Source organism: Coturnix japonica, chromosome 1 (assembly GCF_054131305.1).
Source record: "Coturnix japonica strain WE chromosome 1, WE-NBRP24, whole genome shotgun sequence".
Lineage (NCBI taxonomy): Eukaryota > Metazoa > Chordata > Aves > Galliformes > Phasianidae > Coturnix > Coturnix japonica.
In genome coordinates this window covers 35,539,634-35,556,926 of record NC_140663.1, presented here as the reverse complement: position 1 = coordinate 35,556,926, position 17,293 = coordinate 35,539,634, and the positions used below count along the sequence as shown (strand labels likewise).

Sequence of the window (17,293 nt, the reverse complement as noted above, 5' to 3'; positions counted from 1 at the left end):
TCCTTGCCAGGTGTTGGACGTGATGATCCTTGTGGGTCTTTTCCAATGCCAAATATTCTGTGACTCTATTGCAGTTTTTAAAACAGGTCTTCAAAAACAAATGAGTATCTAAGCCAAAATAAAGCCCTTTAAGCCATGGAAATACTTGAATTAAATGTTTAATTTTTTTAAAAATTCTCAGCATGAAATGCTGGCATTTACTTGGCATAGTTGGGAATTCTTAAACTTATTCACTTAGAGAATATTGAAATATACTGAAGAAGAGAGAAGGAATGTCAAAATCTTAACTTACATCAAGTTAGTTTATAGTGGCTTAACTAAAATACATAATTGCATGTGGTTGTTTTTCTCACTTGGATGATGGCACTCTTACAGTGTCTGGTACAGTGAGTGATGGCAGTTTGAACACAGAAACAAAAAATAAGAACTTTTATTTTGCAGATACGACACGGGATCACTCAGTGTGTCTTCAGGTGATCGTTACGATTCAGCACAGGGGCGATCTGGGTCACAGAGCTACCTTGAAGATCGAAAACCTTACTGCAGTAGACTAGAAAAAGAAGATAGCACTGATTTTAAGAAGGTAACTGATGCAGCTGTTTTGTTGTAAGAATAATGCTTTATTTCTCTTTGTCTTATTGTTTTTTCATGAATTATTTGGAAACAATCTCCTGTTGCATCACAGCTTACAGCAACTTGACTCAATGGAGGAGCAGAACAACTACTGCCATGGGGGGAAATATACATTGCAAAACATCATGTGGTTTTGGCACTTTTCTCTTTATAGGCAAGGAAAAAATACTGAGGAGTCAAAATACTTCTTAATTTTATGACAGATTTGATCAAATGGTTTTTGTGGTTGATTGTATTATTAAAACTGCTTCGTACATGCATTAAGCCCTTTAAGTGATATTTGCTGCCTTACATACATATAGAAATTCGTTTAAATCTTGCTTTAAAATAGGAGTTTGTTTAAAAAAAAACAAAATGGACTGTGTTGTCTCATCTGTAATGTCTGAAGCAAAAAACTGGCAAGTGTTTTTTAATGTGTGAGGTAAGTTGATTTCTCCAAATGCAAAATTGCTTTTTTCTAGAGATATTTTGTAGCAATTCTTTAAAGTGTTTGCTAACTGTCTTTAAGGCTGATTTTTACTTCTTAGACTGTTAATGTATTTGTTCATTTTACATGCAGCTTAGTCATGGTTTTTAAAATGTTTGTCTAATGTCACAATTCTTACTCAGTATGTTTTTAATTGGATATTTTCTCTTAGCTTTATGAACAGATCCTAGCTGAAAACGAAAAGCTGAAAGCACAGTTACATGATACCAACATGGAACTTACAGATCTTAAGCTACAGCTGGAGAAGACCACTCAGGTTTGTATATAAGAAAAAGGCCCATACATAGTTGACAAAGCAAACAAGAAGCATCCCAACACAGGGGCTGCTATTTACTAGACATCAGCTTTGTTTCTTATTCAAAGGTGGGAGTGAAGGAAGTGTACCTCTCTCTGTCTATAGAAAAGAGTGCAGGATTCTGGTCTGCAGCTCTGAACAAAATGTGTGAGGCCGTTTCCTGCTTGTTTAAGTGCTGGTGGTTCTTGCCAGGACATATGTGTAACTTCTGCGCAGGGAAGGAATAAACACTTTGAACACTGCTAAGCCTGTGTTCAAACTGTCAGTCTGATTTGATTTATTAATTCATAAACCTACTGGCAGATTGGCGTAATCTGCCAGTTCTTCCTACCTAGTTAAATAGCTGTACCTGAGAGCTGAAGAGCAAATAGTGCACTTCACTTACAGGTAACTGCTCCCAGATAACAGCGCTGCATACAGGAACACCAAATATGTACACAACACTGAAATTCTTCTTAAATTGCTGTAAGAAGAATGTTCCTCGTTCCCAGATCACGTTTGCCACAATTGACCTGTGTGCATATTTCAGTGTCTTCCATATGCTCTCTGTAAATATCAGTAAAATACAAGTAAGGTGTTTGTTTTGTAGAGCTTTTAAATAGAAAAAGAACTATATTACTGCTATTTGCCAAAGGCTACACAGAGATTGAGTTACTTAGGGATGGTGACAGAGGAAGTTGGTGATAAATCCAGCTCATTCTTCTTTAGTTTTTATTTCAGTGGTACTTCCTTGAACACGTTTTAAAATGCTTTTACATACATACTTTGGACAGAATACAGTAGCAGTTACCCTTATCTGAAATGCATTTTATATTTATATTACTTTTCCTCACGGTTACACTGTGAACAAGTACCAATATCTAAATTAATTTCGTGTTTCAGAGACAAGAAAGATTTGCTGACAGATCGCTCCTGGAAATGGAGAAAAGGGTGAGTTTCTGCCAAATATCACTTGAGTAGTCTGATTTGGGCTTTGTTTGAGTTTGCTTTGTAACCTTTGGCTTGGATATATTTCAGTGAGAAGAGAAGCCTTTCTTGTAACTTGCATTTTTTAGAAGATTTAGGGATTTTAGGTTTCAGAGTGGCAGTTAATGTAAAAGACTGTCAGATGGAATTACTCTTAAGAGTTGCCTTCAGGTTGCCTTGTTGATAACCAGGTTGTAAACCCCACTGCCCTCCAGGATTCTGCCGCTTGTTCCATCTCGTCCAAAACAATGTTGGCACTGCAGAGAGTTAAGCACTTTCAGAGCATCTCATCTTTTAATTCATTTCCAACGTTCAGAGACTTTAATTTCCTCAGAGCTTTCTGAAGGCACATGCAAGGTCCTACCAGTTATTACTGGTGATGAAGTAGCTGTGTCTATCCCATGGACATCAGACCTTGAACCTGCTAATGTTATAAAATTAATTACAGACTGTCTCTTTCCTTGTACTGTAACTTTTTCCAGAGGGACTATAATGCTGTGTAGGGGCAGGGTGGATGCAAATGAATGAACCATGCAGGAAGAGGGACATTAGACAGAGACAGCCCTAAATTGATGGGGAAAGGAGACACGTAATAAATCCTCGTATGAGACAGATTGCGGGGATTATTTCAGTAGTTGTGCCCATGATAATTTTAGACTCTAGTTTTACTCTCATTTAAAACCCATCCCAATAAAAGTTTATTTCGGCAACAATTTAAAGCAAACAAAGTTTGTTCTGATGTGGTCCTGGCTACACATCCCTTTCTCCTCCCTGATCCTGGAGTGACACATTAGATATTAAAATGGGAAGAAAACTAAATGGACTTTGACGGTAGTAAGTGGTACGGTATATATTTACTTATCCCTAGTAAACTTGACATTTACTAGCCCTGTACATTTACTTTCCAGTGTTTGAGGTTTAGAAAACAAGTTTTAGTTCTACAAACCCATGTGGTACATAAATAAACAGTCGGTTTTATAGGAGAACATGAAGATGCAGAAATCCTCTCAGGCAGTGGGTGAAGTTCCATTAGTTTTATCTTAATAATCTCTCCAGATAATTGCAGCAACCTTTTAGTGCCTATTTCTGCTTGTTCTTGCGGCCTCATGCTGTAGGCAGTGATTTCATCAGCAGAAAAGTTTCATCAGCAGCTTTAATTGGTTCCTTGCTTGCTATCATGGCCACACAAGTGGACATTTAATTATTTCATAGATTTGGCTGTATGCGTTATTATACAGGTGCCACATTCAGTACTGCATATCTTGACATGATTTCAGTATTAAATTACTGTGCTGCTTTTTCCCCAGATGTGCCATTGTGTTAAGACAGTTGGCTACTTTGGGAATTCTTGCTCCTTTTTCTCGTATTAATGCTTAGTTCAGTAGCAGAAATGTCTTTTGGAAACGTTTCTCTTTCTGAAGTTATTACGACCGAACCTAGCAGTTAAAAAGGTAAATAATATTAGTGATAGTGCTGACCGGCTGAAGCCTGATTTACACAAGATGTAGGAGATCTTCTATTTTATGATGTTTATTTTACTTCTTGTCAGACAATAATTTGAACAGGGATTTAATTGGGATTCCATTTTCCCCGTTAAAATCCAGAGTGAATTTCACTTGGACGGAGACCGAAGTAGGATTCCCAGCTGCTAGTCATCACTAGCTCAGCATTAGAAATAAGCTTACTAATTGTGGGGCTTTAGGAATAATTTAAAGAAGTCTTCCGTGTATGGGTGAGCTAACTATATAAATATAAAAAGCAAAAACAAACCAGAAATTTTTTAAGTATAATTTTCTAATTATTATTTCAATAAAACAAAATACAAAATTGAAGATGTTGATGTAATTTCATAGAAGATAAAGGGAGGAAAGAAATAAAGTAGCGTGAACATATGGGGAGAAATAGAAGGCTGGCAGAGAAAAACCTGGCAGCGTGTTTGAACGATGATCTATTCCAGATGTAACATGCTTTTACAGTAAAGAAGGTGGGAATGCTCATTAAACCTACAAGTTCACTGTGACAAAACTTAGAAGACATAAATTTAAAACTGCATTTAAACCCAGCCTTCAGCAGTTGATTTCCACTATGTGTTTTGGTGATGCACGGTCAACTTTTTTCATGTAAGGACTAGCAGTAAGTTGTTAGGCAAAAATATGGCTTTTATTAACAGTTATCTAACACTCTGAAAAGTCTATTAAAAGACAGGATTTCAGTATGGATCAGCATTGTTGGTACCTTTAACCAGTTACCTCCAAATTCATCATCTAAGAATTTGTGATGGGACAAGGTGGGCTTTTTCATTTTTTCTTAAATGCATGAGTTTTTAACCTGTATATATCCACATACCTCAGTCTTACTGCACCAAGACAGTGGTTTCTGGTTGCTTTAATACGTACCAATGAGCCACTGTCCTTTTGGTGCTCAGAGGCTGCCATGTGTTTTTTCTTCATCTCGAGCATTGCAGGTGTTTTTTGTTGTACCTTAGAGAAATGCTGAAATACAAAACATCTCAGACTGAGTAAATTTCAAAGCCTTTCTCTGAGTTCAGAGACTAATCAGATGATATTGGCAAATCTCTGTGAAACTGAATATGTTCTATGCTGGCGTTTCTCTGGCCATTTCCTGAGATATCAAGCGGTTCAGGAAAAAAGGAACATAGTTTCATCTAATTAGAACTACATGTTTTTTACAGCAAATCCCGTATCTAGCAGAGCCCATTTAAATGTTTCTTTTATATCATGTGAAGTAGGCAAAGGCGATGAAATAAGGATTTTATTTAACTGGCCTTTTTTGCAAATACTTATTCTTAAACAAGTCCAACAGGCAAGTTAAGCAAATTCATCCGAAGGTCTAAGGATTTTTAGCTGTCTGGAAATTTAAGATTATTTGATTGGTCATTCATCTCTTGGTAATTACAGGAATTGTCCAGTATTGCTTATCGTAACAGCACCAATAATATATGTTGTCCTGTAAAACTTCTGGGTAAACTAAGTTTCTAATTAATATAAAATGGTGTGTTTTTGTTAGTCACTTGTTTGCTGCAGTTAACTCACTGGTATTTATTATGTTGTTATTATCAGTCAGTATCATTATGGGAAAATGAGTTACTTGAAGGAGTAAAGTACCGTAACAACTGCAGTAATCTGTTATATCGATAAACCTTTGGAATTGTTTGCTAAAATGGAAAAATGTTGGGGAATAACTGCACTATGATTAAACTAAATTCAAAATGATTTGTATCTGAAAGGTGTCCGGCAAGAGTCAGTATCAACTGGGCGGTATGATCTAACCAAAGTTTTACACACTCAGTCAATGCTGCTTGCTGTTTGCATAACACCATTGTATGCAGATGCATATGTACACTTTGCAATAATCTGTTGCTTTTGCCTTCACACTTTGGAAAAATATGAATGTAGAATACTGAATAACCGCAACTGCTTTTAAACGAGATACACTGCGTTGTCTGACACAGGAAAGCAAGCAAGCTATAAACCTCTGAAGTCTACTGCAGTAGCTGTTGATCTGTCAGATGTGTGAAAATGAGGTTTAAACAAAATAATAGTGCTTAGAAACATGGTAGCGTGTCTGCACTGCAGACTGCAGCATAGTATAGAAAACCATAAGCTAATATTCAATGAGCTACCTTGGGTGCTTTAATGAGAACCTGACATTGTTGACAAAGGCTAATTTCTCCTGCTTCTCAAGTAAGAAGGAAAAAAAAATATAAAAAACCATACTATACTAGAAACGCAGAAAATACTCAGGAAGCATTTACTGAAGAAGCAGGTGTTCTTACGTGGCTAGATTGCTTTGGTACTCAGCTGAACTGGCGTAACGTAAGTTTGGGTTGTATCTACACTACGTTGCAGTTTAGAGTGTGGACAGATCCCACTGAGCTGAGGCAGATGTTTCAGCTACGTTTGCTTGTCTTTGAAAGCTTACGCTTTTGTGCTTCTTTCTTTTAATATTCTTGTTTGTTTCTGATCATTTTCTGCATTTCTTGTATATTGAGCTTTTCCAGAAGCCTAGCTTATAAAGAAGTCCAAACAAACAGTGCTTAAGAGCTGTCTAAATTTGTGTAAAGGAAGGGGTATCTTTTGTAGGACTTGATATCTCTTCCTCCTAAGTTATTAAAATTCAGCATTGAAATATTTTCTATACATCACTGCCGTCACAAGTTTCCTACACTGTGCTTCTGGTTGTATGATCTTTGAAACTTGAAGTATTTCACAGTTTCACAGTGTTGATGAGTAGTAATTAGTGAAGAAGGTATTGTTTGGTGTTAACATACGTCTTTTTGGATTTAGGAAAGAAGAGCTCTAGAAAGAAGGATATCTGAAATGGAAGAGGAACTAAAAGTAAGTACTGCTAACTGCTAACACAGTGTATTGATGTCAGTGGCTTAAAACAACACTTAATCTAGCAGTGTTTCCAGTCTTCAGAATGTCATTAGAAAATAAATAAGCAACAGGCACATTCAAAGTCAGTAATCTCTTTTTTTCATTCTGTAGTGAAGCTTTTTTGCTGGTATAAGCTATAACATATGTAGGACTTACCTTCTGGGAGGGTGTTGGGACTTACTCTGTTGTAGTGCATTGACTGATGAGGAACATTCAGAGACATCTGCACTGAAATACATCTTGATCCGATCAGGGCAGAATTGCAGTCTTTGTCTTGGATACAAGACTCTTATATTTATCAAGTTAAAAATAGTGGTGTATAATTCTGTAGGTTAAGCATAGATAATTTCATAGATTAAGTATTAAATGTTGCTTCAGTCCTTATCTCATGTTTATTAAGTTACGTACCAGGAAGTCTGTTACCAGCGTCAAAAGAAAAAATTATATAGAGTTAGTAACCATCAGTTTTTAGTGACCAAAAAAGCAGCAGGTAATTTTAATTCCAGATTGTAACAGAAAAGCACCATTTACCACATGCACTGAATAATAAAATGCCGTGCTTCGACTTGCGTCATTCCCTGCTTTATCAGCATTTTAAGTCCTTTGATATGATTGAGAAGTCTGAGAAATCTAGCAAGTCTGTTTTGTATTACATCCTTGGATGTAATATTGGACATAGGCTACCGAACTGATAAAATTAAGGTTCAACTGGAAAACAATTGGAACATGATGAAAACATCTTTGTATGCCGTAATTTTAAAGAACCACTGTTTTGAGATTTGGTGGTTGTCATCAATTCAAAAGTCTCCTTTCAGGCTCATTTTTGAGCTCCCTCTGGTGCTTGGAAACTGTATTAACTACCAAATCCTTGTCATTAAAATACATGCACTAAGGTTTGCTGATGTATTTGAGCCAGACAAGCAGAAGTAAACAGGATTCAGGCCGAGACAGTTAGATCTAAGGGGAGGACGCTGCATATCAGGTTCTTTGAGGGGTCTTCAGAAGAGAAATCTGTATAAAACTTAACTACGGTGTAGGAACATAACTGGTTTTATGAGGTGTATGAAGGGGATATGAGCTTCTCTTATAAGACTGTACGTTGCTGATAGGAGTAGTTGGGATACAGAGAAAATCAGAGAATGCAAATACCTTGTGTTTTTCAAAAGCAAACCTTCAGTATGTGGAAGTTGTTTGTTACACTGTCGTGCACACATATATATTAAGTGCAGCATTATTTATTGACTTTTGAATAGATTGTTTGTTTGTTTGTTTGTGGGTTTTTTTTGCACAACTACAACATTAAGTAAAGGATTAAAGGATTCCAGGAATAGCTGTCATAGTTGATGTGTCCTGAACTGTTTAGGAAAGCTATGACTGATCACTGCTTGTTCTTAGATTGCTTTTCAGGAATGTGCCACTTGCCTGATACTTTCCTTTCACAGCAAGCTGTCTACTTTAAACAGGACTGTCTCTTCTTCTAAGTTTTCCTTCAATCCTGCTGCCTCTAGTTCTTTTAAACATAATATGCATGCGTGTTTTTTTGTTTGTTTGTTTTTTCTCATTTTCACTTCTATTTCTTTGATTCCTGCAGAACCTGCAACCAATAAAGCAGATTCAGTCTTTGAGAAACATAAATGAGCGACTGGTGACTGAGAATAGGGCCTTGACCCGTGTGGTTGCCAAGCTGTCAGGGTCCTGTAGGCAACTGCGTTCTGTGGACTTGTAATTTCTTCCTTCTCCTTTGTGTAGCCAGGCAGGTGCTGACAATAAGTTTGTGCTTGGGTAGAATTGTGCTATTAACACCTGTGTGTTGGAAGCTGACTTACTGCTTGGTTATGGAAGCGTGGCTAAAGCATGATGTCTGGTGTACCAAATGGAGATGCTGCAGATATATTGGTATGGTGTGGTATTGTCGGTACTAGCACTCAAACTTGTCATTGCTCCCTTGATGCTGAGTTGGCAAGGGTTCATGAGATCTTCAACACCTTAACACCCTGACAGCAATTTGAAAGGATTTGTGTTGAGCTTGCATTAGGATACGCTGAAGTCACCATTTTTATCTAGACTAAGCTTAGAATTTGCAATTCCAGCACTAATTTGAAGGTTATTGATATATATTGCTGTATATGCAAGTGTTCCAGTTATGGTCCTACTGTCCTATCATGCAAAGACCAAACAGACACAAAAACACCCTGCCCTGAGTGTCAGTCAGCTCTCTGGCCTGGCTGAAAAGAAATCCCATTAGTGGTCGTACAGTTTGATCCATCTCACTGCAGGGTGGTTGTGTAACTAAAGTTAGCACTCAGCAGCAGGAGGGGGAACTGTCCCTTCAGGGCAGCCCGTCTTAGATCAACTTCAGCTAACAATGTGAGTTTTCAACATGACCAAGCTAATGTAGTGTCAGCTGTCCACAGCCACATGTCCCTACCATGTGTTTTTGCAAGCACTGGCATTCCTTTAACCATGCTAAGCCTTTTCAGTATGTTAAACCACAGAAAACCATTCAGTATTCTTTTTTTTAGAGGAAGTTTTCAGAGGCAGATAATGGTGAAGCTCAAGGAGCAGGACGAGCAGAGAAAAGCAGTGGCTATGCTGCAGAAAGGCTGGACGTTTTGATGGTAGCTTGACTATAGCACTGTGGCTCATTAATCTGAACAGTTGTCTTGACAGTGCATGAGCTTTCTCTAATCCTAATGTACAGAGCTGTTTTATACGTACAAACTGTTAAATCCTCCAGCAAATACGGGTGTTTTTATTACTGAGCTGGTTCCAGCAAGTGGTTATTGAAAAGTTATTTGATCTGCTACAGTACTGCGAAGTTACCAGCTGATCACATAATGCAGATAGGCAAAATAATGCATTTTTTATCTTATTCCAGAATATTCTTATTTAACTGAAAAGGAAACTGGGATTTAAAGCTCTAAGTACAGTATGTAATTGCACATTGTAGTGAGTTTAATGCAAAGCTTTTTTTGTGCTTCTCCACGTGAAAGGCATGTGATGCCATCTCATAATAAGTTTGAGTACAATAGGAACGCACTGCTCCAAGAAAATTGCATAAATGTCTTTAGCTGGGCTTAATGTGTAGTATTATATGTCAGTATTAGTCTAGGTGGGAAGTGTAAGGATTTTATGCTATTTGATCTTACCCTTTCTGATAAGTCTCCCATTATTTACAGCTCCTTTTGTCTCCCACCAATGTTCCTCTATTCTTTAGCAGACTTAAAACAAAAGAAAATGTTTTCTTAGTATGTATTCTGCCTATTACTTTAATCACAATTTAAACTTATCCACAGAGAATGGCAGACATGTAATGGTATTGGATTATGTTAAAGCTCTAAATTTGAACAGTGCTTTGTTGTTGTTGTTGTTAAAACGATTGATCAGAAAATACAGCAGTTTCTGGGTCTGCCTGCTTAACGTATCATTGACTGCTGCTCCCCAGTCACTAAGCTGAAGGGCTGTAAAGTAACTGGAATTGCTGTGATAAGGTGGACCCTCCAGATTGGTTCTCGCCCCTTCTTGTCCCAATAGACTCAATGTCAAAACAAGACACTAACCTGAGGTCACAACTCCAAGACACCAGAATGAAAAATACAGAACTCGTTTGATGCCTGTATGTGTATGTATGAGAATTCTCTTGGATGGTGCAATAGCTTTTTGCTTCTTTCCTCCTGTAGGCGCTCCATGTCATGGAGTAGATAGCAGCATTAATTTAACTGTCCGAACTCACAGAACACAACATTGTCTCCTCTTACTCTTAAGATTTGGGGTCTTTATGTGAATTTTCTCCTTGCGAGTTTTTCAGGAAGTAAATCAGTGTCTCTTTGTGGCAGACATGTGACATGAAGTGGTAATAAGCTGTTGTACAGTGTAAAAATCACAGATAATATTTGAAAATTGTCAAATGGTGGCTTGTGTTGCTCGTGTTCAAATATGTTGATGTGATTTTGAAAGCAATTGGTATTTTACAGCACTTGATATTCAGAGCACAGCTTTCACTTGACTGCGATGGAAGCTGCAGAATTAAAGCACTCTGTCTCCCTGTGAAGAGCTCAGTTTGGGTGGCTTGTCCTGAGCCGCACTATGGGATAGAGCTGGAATCCAGGCTAGCAGAATGATTCTAAATTGTGGAGATCACCTTTTCTTTCCACTTATGTTATCCGGTTACCTTTTGTTTCACATACTCTGGTATTTGCAGGTGAAAAAAAGGTAGAGAACCCATAGCCTCAGTCATGTCTCATGCACCACCCTATTCACTGTGAGAACCTGCTGTTAGTGAACTGACTGTGGACAGGAATCCTTCGGAGGAGATGTGTAAATGAAGGCTGTCATGTAACGCTTAGTTAATTAACCCTGCGTTTTTAAATTCACAGTTCCTTCTGCTCCATAATAATGCTCTGAGTACAATAGATCTACAAGTATGATTTTGTTTGGATAAAATGAAAACAAAGCTAGTGGGGTGGAAATTTCATCATGAAAGATTAAGTAGTGATTGTTACGTAGGTCATCGGTTGGACTTGGACCTCTTGTGTGCTCTTGCACCTTGAGGTTACTGAATAACTACGCTGCAGGAATAGGCTGTTACCTCCTGTGGAAACGTGCTGCTAGAAACCATACACGTAATATAGCTGTGAGTTTTATAGGTGGTTTGTTATCAGTGTGTGAATACTGACACTGAGAATTTCTGAGATTACTTCTAGTTTCTCTGATAAGTTCTGCTCTCCCAGTACAATGCTCTGTGCACCGGCTTGTCCTCCTCTCCTGTCTGATCCTGTCCAACTCTCACCTCACTTGGCTTCTGCCTTCCAGCTCCTGTGTTGGTGTGTCAGCCATCTCCTGTGGCAACCTTAACTTACCATCTCCTACCTGGCACGCCTGAGCACACAGCCTGGTGTTTTGGTGATCTGATCTTGTGTGAACCGTGCTATTCAGGGATGGGACCCCAGAGAATAGGATGTGCGCTTGAACACAAGTTTGGAAGTGATTGAAAGATTAATGCTCTGAGTTAATAAGCTGAATCACACTGTATCTGATCAGGATGAAGTCATCCGAGAGAACAGTGGAAGATATAATTAGCTACAGCATGTTATTGTGAAACTGCGAATGCAGTGTAGACGAGCCTCTTTAAATTGTCACTGATTAACATTCTTTGTTTTGCACTGAAATCTGAAGCATTAATTGCTTTCCTCATGCTACTCTAAATGCTTTTGTGGAGAGGCTGCTCATCTGCACCACTTCGTTTTAGTGCACCTAGACCAGACTATTGAGAGTTATTAATCTGTAGCTCCTAACTCTGTCGTGCTAAAAGGTGAGGATATTCTGAGCTGCTGATGCAAAGGGGGGCAATAACGAGCAAAGCATTTCAACCGAGTGAAGATTCTTATCCCCGGCGCTTGTCTGCACTTGTTGCTGTGAGTTGGAGAATAACAGCAAATAATAACCATTGTGTTTCTTTTCTGATAGATGCTACCAGACCTGAAGGCAGACAACCAGAGGCTAAAAGATGAAAACGGGGCCTTGATCAGAGTTATAAGCAAACTTTCCAAATAAAGGGCTTACTACAGCAGCAGATAACGGTATTGCACATGGCGAGTAACTCCAGTGGACCAGAGTGTGGCAGTCACTGGAAGTGTGGGAAGATCCCTTGGAGACTCATTTTCAGATATCCTGCCAAACGCCCTCTTACCTGTGTGTTTTTGTATCAAGATCATTGTTTCTGTTAAAATGCAGCTGCTGAGAAGAAAAAATGACTGAGAAATCTTGTTTACAGCTACAGCGTTATAAGGAAAGTGTTCAAGGCCAGATACGCCTCAGATATTTAACCAGTAAGCCTTAGTTGTACATAAACACTTTTACATCAACAAAAGCTTTCAGCTCTCACAGAAGACAGTTACTCAATAACGTTTTTGTTGTGCCACAACTCCCAGGTGTTTGTTTTTTATTTCTATACTCAGTTTTTTTCTTTAAATCTTAAGTTTGGATTTTTTTTTTCCCTTCTAATTATTCATGTACCAGATTTTCTTGTACAGTGTTTTCACAGCTTTACCATTTGCAGAGACCACACACCCTTTTAAACTACATATTCGTGTAGCTACCTAGAGTTGTGTTGTCCAGCCACCTGGAGCAGAGAAGTTTGGTGGAACATTTGCTTTCACTGTTTGTGCAATATGCATTTATTCCCTATACAGATGCTTTAAGAGTCAGTTGAAACTAGAATTATTTTAAGAGTCCTGTTTTCTGCCTTCATCGGTCACTTAAAAATAAAAGTTTGTAGTGAAAGATGCTAGATCCTGTAATCGTCACATTCATTTGAGCAGGTACTGAGTGATGCTGTATATATAAATGTGTACTGGTTTGATTTTTCAGACCACCACGTGGCATGCTTGAATATATTTCCCTATTGCAAATGTCTGTTAATGCAAATTAGGCTACTCCAGAATAGTGTGTTTAACAAAGTTCATTAATTTTTATGGTATAAAGAATTTAGACATTGTACATTGTATGGAGCCCTTATCTTTACAAAAGGTCTAAACTATATAAAATACTTTATTATCTTTTCTTCCCATTCTTTTTTTTTTTTTTTTTTGGTTTTGTTTTCTTTTGTTGTTTTTTTTTTGTTTGTTTTTTTCATTTGATAGTGTTCACCATAATACAAAATGCATAAATATAACTGCTTCACTACATTTCACATACCTGTATTTATCTGAGTGCTGTCCAAACCTGTTGTGCTAGCCAAAGTAATGTTACTAAATCATTGGAGAAACATAACCCCTTCCACTCACATTCATGTTTATATGCACTGTTGCCGTGCCAGAAGGCATCTAATTCGATACCACCGTCGTGTCAGACCATTTTATACATTTCAGTGGCCTTTAAAAACAAGAAAAAAAAGAAAAAGTACTTAAGCGAAGATTGCTTTTGTTAGAAACAGCTTTTATATTTCATTCAACCGTTCAGAATACGACCATCCTATCGGCACATACTTCATTGCCTAAAACCACTGACCAGATCAGCCATTAAAACCGATTGTACATTATAAAGCTTGTAGTAGCTATTGTATTATTGATTATATTGTATACTATATTAAATGTGAATTTGTACCCCTTCATTTAAAAAGGTCATTGTGTCCTACTGCCTCCTGGGGGATGGGGTTAGCATTAGGGGGGTGGGATACGGCCGGGGAAGGAAGACGCGACGTCCTCTCTCCGTTGTTTGGTTTTTTGGAGATGTAAGGTTGTGCTCTTACTACCAAGCTCAGGATTCTCGATTTTAAAGGTACACGGGATAGTCTGAGGTGTCTGACTGTCATGGATCTGTGCGAGAGGTGGGGCTGAACCGCAGGGAGCTCCCACTGTCACGTATTAACGTCAAATAAGTGGAGAACTGAACGGTTTGGATGGCTGCAGAGAACTGAGTTCTGTTACAAGGCAGTTGGGCGTATTCTCTGTGATATTTGGTAAAGTTCGGGTGCCTGTGAATGATTAAATACGTGTTTCTAATATTTTAGTGTTTTATATTTAGGTTATTTATTCTTTATATCTTAAAGAAAAAAAAAGAATGGCTACTGTGCTCTATTGATTTTATTGGTAGTACTGAGCAGACCTTGTATCTGCATGAAACTAGTTGCAAAACCCACTATTTTGGAAAGAAAGAAAGAAAGAAAAAAAGAAGTATTTTGACATATACAAATAAAATGAATACAAACTATTTTAATCGTGTGAAAGTTTTACTGAGGAGACGCTGCGATTCGTTACGAACTTGAACCATGTTGTAAGTTTGTTGGGATTCTTCGATGGGCGTTTGTGGTTTATCGCGCCATTGGGCCGCCCAATGGGAGCACCTTGCAAAGACTGTAATCAGATGGTGATTGTTTGCACATCGTTGTACACGCACATCTGTAAATGCTACAAGTAAAAAACGCCGTATTTATGCAATCTGTAACAACGTGGGCAGATGTTTGTTTATATATTTTACTTAAACCTGTCTGTGTGCAGAATCTGAACCATTTTTTACGTGGCGTTATCACAGGCTCGCTGAGCAGTTGCCAACTGTGTGCCATGGCCATAATGTCCCCACTGTGCTGCAGACTGAATGCAGCCCAGATGAGTGCTCTGTGCTTTAGGGACAGTTTGCATACGAGGAACCATTGCTGCTGGCTGCTGACTCCAGCAAGCCTGCTTCAGTGACCCACAGCCATTCAAAAAGAGCAGCTTAGATGTTCAGAAGGCCTCTCAGTGTGGAAAGGGAGGGATGTTTGCGTGCCACAAGTAACACCAAGTACAGGTGGAAGCATGGATGGAGCTGGGTGGTCTTCTAAAGGCGCTTTCATCGTGCAGCCGTTAAGATAATGTGTTTTATAGGTGTTTGATAGGGAAATGTAACTTCCAGCTACAATCCCAAAGGCTTCACAGCAAAACGAGAGAGAAATTCACTACATCACAAACGGTTCATCAAAGAAAAACCGCACAGCTATAAAAGCTTCACATAATTTGTTATGGAATCTTTAAGAGAATGAAGGAAGGACTGCAGCCACCACGTAGATGGTTGCTTCCTCATGGTTTGTGTGCATATTGTTAACGTTTAGCTGTGGGGATTTAGTTCCCCAAGGTGCTCAGATGGAAGCAAGGAGTAGCAAGGGGCAGAAATGGTGGTGGCGGAGGTACGTGCTTTACCTTTGTCTCGAGTGCAAGAGCAGCAGCTCAGGTTTGCTACAGTCACAGCAAGGACTCAACCAGCAGCCTGGTCAGGAGGGAAAGGCAGAATTAAAGCAAACAACAAAAATACCTTCATAAACCCGCAGTGAAGGGAGAGCTGCTGCCACACTGGTGAAGTCATCGGCTATTCCTGCTTTTGTCAGCACCTCCCCATTCTGTAGTACTGATTAGATAGGGAAAGTATGTAGTAGTTGGAGAAAGGGGGAACTGTTTTTCATTTGAAAGCATCACCTGTTGGACGTCTAATGTTTCAGATCTGCTTGGGGATAACAATGCAGGGACAAAAGCCCCACATTCCAGCTAATTATTTCACCCTTCTTGCTTGGGTTTCGCAAACTCACTGAAGCTGAGCAGAGCACTAAGCCAGGCCAGCACGGCTCCTCTCCCAGTGTGGTCTTTTCCTTTTGTTACTCCTGCTGGACAAAAAACTGGGGGAGGTGGGTGAGAAGAGCAGTGGATGCTGCCACTGGGCGCTTCACCCAGTCCTATGGATGGGGGGGGATGGAGGCTGAGCTCACCATGGGGGGCTGCTGGGCCTGCAGAGCTCTGACACCCGGGGTGGCTTCCAGCAGGAACCAGGGGACACAACCCCATGTCAGAGTCAGGTGCGATGCGGTGCGATGGGTCCTCTTGCCCACAGAAGGGGCAGCCTGGGTTGGAGCTGCTGCTTTATAGGGGCTTCCCAAGGCTTCCCATTCCATCGGCTGCCATGAAATGCACAGCTGGGTAAGACATATGAACAATACCCGGGCTGCTCGCCGCCCGAGCACAAGATTTCACAAGAAGCGAATTTGTTTTAAAAAAAAAAAAAAAAAAGTCAAATAAAATGAAGCACTAAAACCTTCCTCCTCGCACAAGTCGCGGTTCTCCAGCAGCCATCCGGTCACCCATTGCCTCCATCAGCTGCCGGGCCGGAGCTGCGCCCAGGAGACGAGGCGGCCGCCAAGCGGCGCCAGAGCTCCGGGAGCGGCCGCGGTGAGCCGCGCTGTCCGGCTTCGCTCTGCCCTCCTCAGCCTTCTCCCCCAGCTCTGTATCGGCAGCGCTCCGCCCGTTCCCCGGCTCCGCAGGCACCGCTCCGGGGCCCGGCTACGTTCCCTGCCGCCCGGGCTGACCGCCGCGGTGGATAAATGCCCTCCCGAATCTGTGACTCTGTGACCCCCCGGTTCATCCACCCCAGCGCTTCTCTCTCGGTGCTCCCGGTCCCCGCCGCCTCTTTCAGCCCATCATCCCCCCCCCTCCCCTCCTGCTGCTCCCTGGCATTCTGTGCTCGTTCTCCGCTCCCTCGGCTATAGGCAGCACCCCGCTCCGAGCTCAGCTCCGGCAGCGCTCCCTGCCCCCTCCCCGTGTTCTTGCACCTCCCCATCTCGGCAGCGCACAGCCCTAATGGCTCGGGAGATGCCATTAATCTTTTCCCTGACCGCAGGATCTCTTTTCCCCTGATAATCTAATCTTTACTCCGGAGGAATGTCTCCACCAAGCCAATTAGTTCCCACCTACTCTAGTTTCTCTCTAACCCAAGGGAGTGCTTCTGCCATTAGCTCAGCGCTCTGCGAGTCACCTGTTCCCATTCCACACAGCTATTCCCCTCCTGGGGAACAGGACCTGTTTCATAGGTGCTCCTCTCCTCCATACCCCTGCACAGGTGAAGGTGAAAGCACTTACAGCTCTTACCATCGAGGTGCCTGCAGGACAACAACCACTCTCTGTTTCTTGTTTAGTTTCCTTTCACCTCTTTTTGAGCAAACACGGGGATGCCAGTAGGGCCTGTGGCTACGTGGGGCCATTTGTCACTGAA

The 17,293-nt window shown here is 40.4% G+C and overlaps 1 protein-coding gene and 1 long non-coding RNA gene across 16 annotated transcripts in view; one reads left to right on the top strand and one right to left on the bottom strand.

Moving 5' to 3' along the window:
• The window catches only part of PPP1R12A (protein phosphatase 1 regulatory subunit 12A), a 115,497-nt gene extending 101,006 nt beyond the window's left edge, over positions 1 to 14,491 (top strand). For 8 of the 15 annotated variants that reach the window (XM_085537634.1, XM_085537641.1, XM_015857216.3 and 5 more), the window contains 6 exons: positions 442 to 583; positions 1,272 to 1,376; positions 2,298 to 2,345; positions 6,689 to 6,739; positions 8,373 to 8,534; positions 12,248 to 12,351. In XM_085537634.1, the coding sequence (XP_085393760.1) occupies positions 442 to 583; positions 1,272 to 1,376; positions 2,298 to 2,345; positions 6,689 to 6,739; positions 8,373 to 8,507 (481 nt within the window). In that variant the 3' untranslated portion in view covers positions 8,508 to 8,534; positions 12,248 to 12,351. Of the gene's footprint in view, positions 1 to 441; positions 584 to 1,271; positions 1,377 to 2,297; positions 2,346 to 5,628; positions 5,660 to 6,688; positions 6,740 to 8,372; positions 8,535 to 12,247 lie in introns of those variants that run through there. The other 7 variants (XM_015857277.3, XM_015857269.3, XM_015857226.3 and 4 more) reach the window with 3 other exon arrangements.
• Positions 14,325 to 16,220, bottom strand: LOC107311058 (uncharacterized). The gene is made up of 3 exons (XR_014942669.1): positions 16,017 to 16,220; positions 15,457 to 15,523; positions 14,325 to 14,688 (listed from the first exon to the last, which is right to left on the bottom strand). It is a non-coding gene; the product is annotated as an uncharacterized LOC107311058 (long non-coding RNA).
• Positions 16,221 to 17,293: the final 1,073 nt, after the last annotated feature.